The sequence below is a fragment of the Phyllostomus discolor genome, chromosome 6, assembly GCF_004126475.2.
Source record: "Phyllostomus discolor isolate MPI-MPIP mPhyDis1 chromosome 6, mPhyDis1.pri.v3, whole genome shotgun sequence".
Lineage (NCBI taxonomy): Eukaryota > Metazoa > Chordata > Mammalia > Chiroptera > Phyllostomidae > Phyllostomus > Phyllostomus discolor.
This window is the reverse complement of record NC_040908.2, coordinates 158,214,712-158,221,246: the sequence shown is the minus strand read 5'-3', so window position 1 is coordinate 158,221,246 and position 6,535 is coordinate 158,214,712. Positions and strand designations below refer to the sequence as shown.

Below are 6,535 nucleotides of genomic sequence, written 5' to 3'. Positions count from 1 at the left end.
AAAAACTTGGTAGAATGCTATGTAAATGTAAGAGATATTTTCACTAACATTTATTATATTTACATGACATAGCATGTATTTCCAAAGAGTCAGATTTCCTCATTGAGTTCTACCATTCTTTGCTGCTTTTTCTAATTACTGAAAATTATTTAAAAAAAAAAACAGCAGTTTATCTAATAAGACAGATGACGTTAACACTGCACATCCATTTCCTTCCTCCACAACCAGGGATTTCCAGACCTGAGTAATGCCATTGAGAACTGTACCGTGTTGACAGACTTCATACTCTTAGGACTCTCTGGCAGGTGGGATGTGCAGCAGGGACTCTTTGTGCTCTTCCTGCTGGTTTATGGCATCACTGTGATTGCAAACCCAGGGATGATCCTGCTGATCAGCATGGACCCAAGACTCCACATGCCCATGTATTATTTCCTGAGCAATCTGTCATTCAGTGATGTCTGCTACTCCTCCTCTGTCTCTCCCCAAGATGCTGGCTCATTTCTTATCTAAGCAAAAGAAGATTGCATATAATTTATGTGCTTTTCAGATGTTCTTTTTTGGTACCTTTGCAGATGTGCAATGTGTCATGCTGTCTGTGATGGCATATGACCATTATGTAGCCATTTGTAATCCACTTCTTTATACAACAGCCATGTCTGGAAGAGTCTGTACCCAGCTTGTGGCCATTGTGCACATCCAAAGTCTGGTGTACTCTGCAATCCTCATTTATTGCACAATTCAATTGTCATTCTGCAATTCCAATATCATCAATCACTTTTTCTGTGTCTTCTCACTCTTACTATCCCTCTCCACCTCAGACACAACTATCAATGAGGTAGTGATGTGCACTTCCAGTAGCTGTGTTCTGGGGTTCAGTATTGTCACTGTCTTCCTCTCCAACAGCTACATCATAAATACCATCCTTAGAATGAAATCAGCCAAGGGCAGACACAAAGCCTTCTCTACCTGTGCCTCCCACTTAACTGCTATGACTATGTTTTATAGGACACTCCTGTTCATGTATTTCCAACTCAGCTCAAGTCACTCCATGGGCACAGACAAAGTGGCCTCTGTTTTCTACACAGTTGTCATCCCCATGTTAAACCCACTGATCTACAGTTTGAGGAACAAGGATGTGAAAGATGCCCTGAAAAAAGCAGTTGGCACTAAATTATCTTCTGTTGGAAGCCATGTTTTCATCCAAAGTGTTTATTTGAAGATCCTGAGAGCTAAAGTTCAGGTATTTCATATACATTAGTATGGGTTCACCAGTGCCTGATTATAAGTATTTTTCATTACTTATCATTGTACCTAAATTAAACATAGGGACCAGTCATTAATGATCTTAATTGATTCATGTATTTGATATACATTATTATTTTTAAAAAATTTTGATTTATTTAATTTTAGAGAGGGAAGGGAGGGAGAGAGACAAAGAGAGAGAAGAAACATCAATGTGCGGTTGCTGGGGGTCATGGCTTGCAGCCTAGGCATGTGCCCTGACTGGGAATTGGACCTGCAACACTTTGGTTAGCAGCCCATGCTCAATCCACTGAGCTACCCCAGCCAGGGCCTATATACATTATTATTGACTCAGTAGTGCCCAATGATAAATATTTTCCTTTACTTTTTATTGTTCTAAATTAAACATAGGGAACAGTTATCATTGATCTTAAGCTTCTCCCCAAGCTAAGGGAGACTAGTAATAGGTAAACTTCACTGTTTTTTCAGAGAGGATTTTATCCCTGCCTTCTTTATTCACAGGTAAGTCCCAGTGAGACATCATGGTCTGAGCAACCCCTCTACCCATGTCAATTCAACTCACTCTCCCAAGGTTCCATTTGTTTAAACAATGGGTGTAATAAACTTGCTCATTCAGGGAGAGTTCATGGGTTAAAATAGGTTTGTTTGTCTTATTCCTATGTAATTATGTCACTCTATAAATATTGCATCATAACACTTACAAGTATAAGCAGTAAATAAATAACAATTAAAAAAACCTTTGCCCTCAACTGAAAGTTTCATTTCTACATGACCCTTTCCATTTTGGTTCACAAATATTTCTACCTGCCTACTGACAATGCCCTTCTTCCAGGATGTTTTTTGTTGAATCACTGAATGAGTGCCCTCTGCAAAACTGAAGCAATAAAGAGCCTTTGTAAATTTTTTAAAAAATACTGAGCTCCCTTCATTTTATTTTATTCTATGTTGTTATGTCCAACTTAGACAAAGATCATCACTTCTCCTTGTCTTTTAGCCTAGGCTGAATAAGTTTCAGGGACAGAGATCACATACAGAGAACTTACAGAATCCTCTATTCCTCATTGTTCTGCCCCAAATTTATTAACAAGTATCCAAAGGATCAGGAGCTGTGGATTCATACTGCACCTCAGAGTATTCACATCAGCCTATGGATTCCCCTCCTTGCTTTCACTGTGGAGACATGACCTTATTGATAAATGTACAGAAATGCATGAATGGAAGTTGGGCTTAAAAACACCAGGACCTCCTCAAGGTCACTGGAAAGGAAAACTCCATCTTGATGTGTGTATAGCTGCATGCTAGCTAAAACAAATTTTAAAAAATGAATTGCCCAATTGATACAGATTAAATTGTAAAGTCATAGTTATAAACAAAAATACGTGTTCAGTGGAAAAATAAGGAAAATAGTAGTATTCCATTTGTAATGATTTACACTTGCTGTCTATATTTCTGTGAAATAAACTGGAAGCATATTATAGACAACTTGAATAGTGGTCATTTCTGAGTATGTCATTGCTATTCTAATAGCTTAATTAAGTTAATTGCTTGTGTTGGTCTCCTGGCAGTCAATTGACAATTACCAGGTATGAAAAACAGAATACAGTTTCAGATTCCAATGAGTGCTTATTTTATTTTATGTTGTTGTCAGGAAGGGAACAAGGAGACATTCTTTTCTGAGTCCAAAAGGACAGGGTACTGCGTCATAGAAGACTTTCTCTTTAGGTCCTCATCCCTAGTGTTATCTGTGCCTAGTGTTATCAGTGTATGAAAAGTGCTGAATGTCACATGCTTCCAAGCATGGAAGCATTTATAAGAATTAAACAGTACATTAAAAGCATTCAATTCTCAGCAAGAAAATTGCTTTCAATTACTGATTGAAAATTTTAAGACAAAAATAATATTACTCTTACCTATATTCTTTTATAATATCAAATAATTTCGTTGTTGTTCATACAACATTTAACACATCAGAACCTCTAATCATTGTCCAAACCCCTTCCACTCTCTACTACCTTATTAAAAGCATACTAAATATATTCATGTTTATACAAATGAAATCTCTTCATGATGTATAAATTTGCATTGGATCGTCATGATTCACATATATGTTTGGGGGAAAATATACCATTTTCTGTTACAGTTTTCTTTAAAGATACTGAAAGAATAGCTGTTACATATAATCAACAAGTGGAATTTTTGTTCCTGTTTGTGTCTTACTTTCATTTTAAGGGAATGATCAAATGGCAGACAGGTTAGGATAAGAACTGGACTTTGAAGTGATACACAACTGAATTCAAATCTGTTCAAATCCTTTCCTGTCCCCAGTAAATTCAATAAAAAGAAAAAGAGGAGAAAAAAATCCTGTCTGCATTAACAGTGTAAGCTTAAAGCACTTGTTTTAAGTCTTAGATTCCTCATCTTTTTATCACAGGCTTAATATATACATTATTAAAAGAAATATATATATATATAATCCGACATTTGTGATTCTTCAAGAGAGTTTCTAATGTCATACAGAGCCATCTGCCTATCAGGAGCTAAGTCCTGCTGCAGGGGGAAGAGACTGTGTACTTCCTGGCCTCATGTCAAGGAGTGAAGTCTCCAGGATCCACCTTCATCTGCAGTACAGCCTGCTCACCCCACAGTCACATTCCTGTGTGCATCCTAGCTTCAAGGGGTGTGGGGTTCTCTGCCATCCACCTCAGAACTTGTCTTTCCTGACCCTGCCCTCATTTTAGAGCTGAGTAGAGGTTTTCTCATGGCCACCTATGCTGCCCACACCATTCCCATGTGCCGGCAAAACCCCGGGACCCACTCTATTTGTCTAACCCCAGACCCTACACTGACAAGAAATGAGTTCAGATCATTAATCCCAGAGTTCCTCATTGCATGGTATTCTGTTTGTCCCTGTCCCAAGGACTGTGCCTATAATGGCACAGTTAGCTACAAAGGAACTAATATTTATCTGTTACAATGAAGTCCTGTACTCTGGACATTTTCTGCTCAGTATTTAGAAAAAATAAATTTGATTCTCCTCACTCATAGGTTATCATCCCATTCTTCTCTATTGAAACCCCACTTTGACCAGAGACCTACTTCACCACTAATCTACATAGACATGTCCCTTTTTGGAAAGATAGCTTCCCTTGCAATAATGGGTACTGTAATCTAGATTATAACCCAATAGACATTTTCACTATCAGAAGGCTTCCCTCACTATTCCGTCCTCTGTCCTTCTACCAATATTCCCCTGAGGCTACAAGGTCTGTTCAGAATGTATCCAGCCATGGAATATGAAAAAGAGAGACATTTATTGAAAAAGATGCAAGACATAAGGAACATTGGACAATAACAAGGACAAAGTATCTCAGTCCCCTTCAAAGTAGACACCTTGAGGCCTCTCAAAGTTCTCCCAATAGCCATCATCTGCCCTGTCATTTTTTCCCGAATCTCTTTGAGCCTGTGAAATCTCTTCCATTTCAAAGGATTTTAGTTTTGGGAAGGTCCATAAATTTCAGGGTACCAAATCTGGACTGGAGGGGTCTTGGTCACTTGGATAATCAGATGTTTAGTCAAAAAGCCCTGCAGGAGACATGATGCACTAGGGGCACATTGTTGTGATGAAGCTGCCAATCACCATTGCCCATAGCTGCAGCCTTCTAAGTCATCCCAACACTTTCCAAAGGAATGTTCAGTTTAACATAACGTTTGTTGCATATTCTTTGCTCTAGTAACTCAGTCATTCTGAATGCATGGCACACAGCACACATACTCACTCAATGGCATCTACTGCCCCCACTGACCAGTGCAGGAAGTGGTCATTGTTCACACAGGTGCATTTTAGTCCACTCTCCTTGGTTGATAGTTACATCAATGTTGCACAAACTGTTCTCTTTTTATTTATAATGACTGGATTTTTCCAGGCCTGCCTCATATACCTTCTTTCAACTTACAGTCCTAACTTCAGTAGGGGTCATTCACGAGAAGAGAACCAAACTGTCATCCCAACATCTGTAGGCTTCTCTTCCCATCAATGGCTCCTGAGTATAGTCTTCTTCACTAATTTTGTGTAATCAATCAGTGTAACATGTCAAATCCTTAACTATAGTTCTTTATTTCTGCTCAGGCATTAATATCTCCAAACACAAGCACTACCAAGGATGAAGGGTCTATCTATAATAATCTAAGCAAATAGCTCTGTGTGGTAAAAATCTGGTTAGAAAATTTGTTAAATCAAAACAGATATAATTCTCATGATATCTATAAGCCATGGCACCATATGAAGAGGCAGCATACTCAAGTGATCTTGAAATCTTCTGTAGAAACACACTCTGAACTGCAGAGGCAATGAAAACAACATTCAGTCCAAGTGCCTCCTCCCATCTCACTCTACCTGTGGCCTTCAACAAACCAGTCTTTCTCTTTGGGCCTCAGGTTCCACTCTGTCAAATGAGGGGCTGAAGCTGAATCATCTTAATTCATTATTCAAGTTACTGCATCCTGGATTTTATTAACATGAACCTATCAGTGCACATACCCACTGGGCACAATTGAGCAATGGCAGATGGCTGGGAATACACTCATTCCAATGGAATACAGTACAGCTGTAGGCCAGCCAGACCTCACCTGTAACTTGCAGTGAGAGCCGACAGATAGCGGCAGATGCAAGAGTCTCACCACCATCAAGCTTGTCTACTTAACAGGCCTGCAGCTCTTTTTGCTGTGAGACACAGTTTGTAAAACTGAATATTCAACTTTGTTATTTGTAAGGAATATCAAACACTCCAAATAATGGCTACAGTTAAAGGCAAAGGTCCTGTCAGTTATTGGTGAGGATGTTCAACAAGGTACTCACACAAGGGTTGCGTGTTATGGCCAGGTGGATTGACAGACTTAATAGAAATCTGTATGATGGTATTTATTAAATCTAAATTTTATATATACACCCACATACATTTTCAACTCCCAATTTTATATGGAAGATAAATGGGTGTTTGTGTCTACCAAAGGGCATTACCAGAGTGTTCACACTAAAATTATTGGAAATAAAAAGAGAGAAAATAACTCCACTGCCTCCCGTGATGGTTAAAGTAGATCAATAAATAACAATATAGTTGTACAAAGAATGCTTTACACCAATGGGATCCACCTTTGCAACTGAATGCACAATGTGAACAAGTGTATAACTGCCTACAGCAGCACATGCTTTAGGTGTCTGCTTGTGCTTGGTTCAAAATTAATCAACTGTGATAATAACCAAAAAAGTACTTAT

The 6,535-nt window shown here is 38.6% G+C and overlaps 1 protein-coding gene across 1 annotated transcript; it reads left to right on the top strand.

Moving 5' to 3' along the window:
* The first annotated feature begins 73 nt into the window (after window positions 1–73).
* Window positions 74–1,258, top strand: LOC114499054 (olfactory receptor 8U9-like). Its single transcript, XM_036030005.1, is given in 3 exon segments — window positions 74–88; window positions 229–480; window positions 482–1,258. Coding segments are annotated over 3 exon segments (1,044 nt in total).
* The last annotated feature ends 5,277 nt before the right edge of the window (window positions 1,259–6,535 follow it).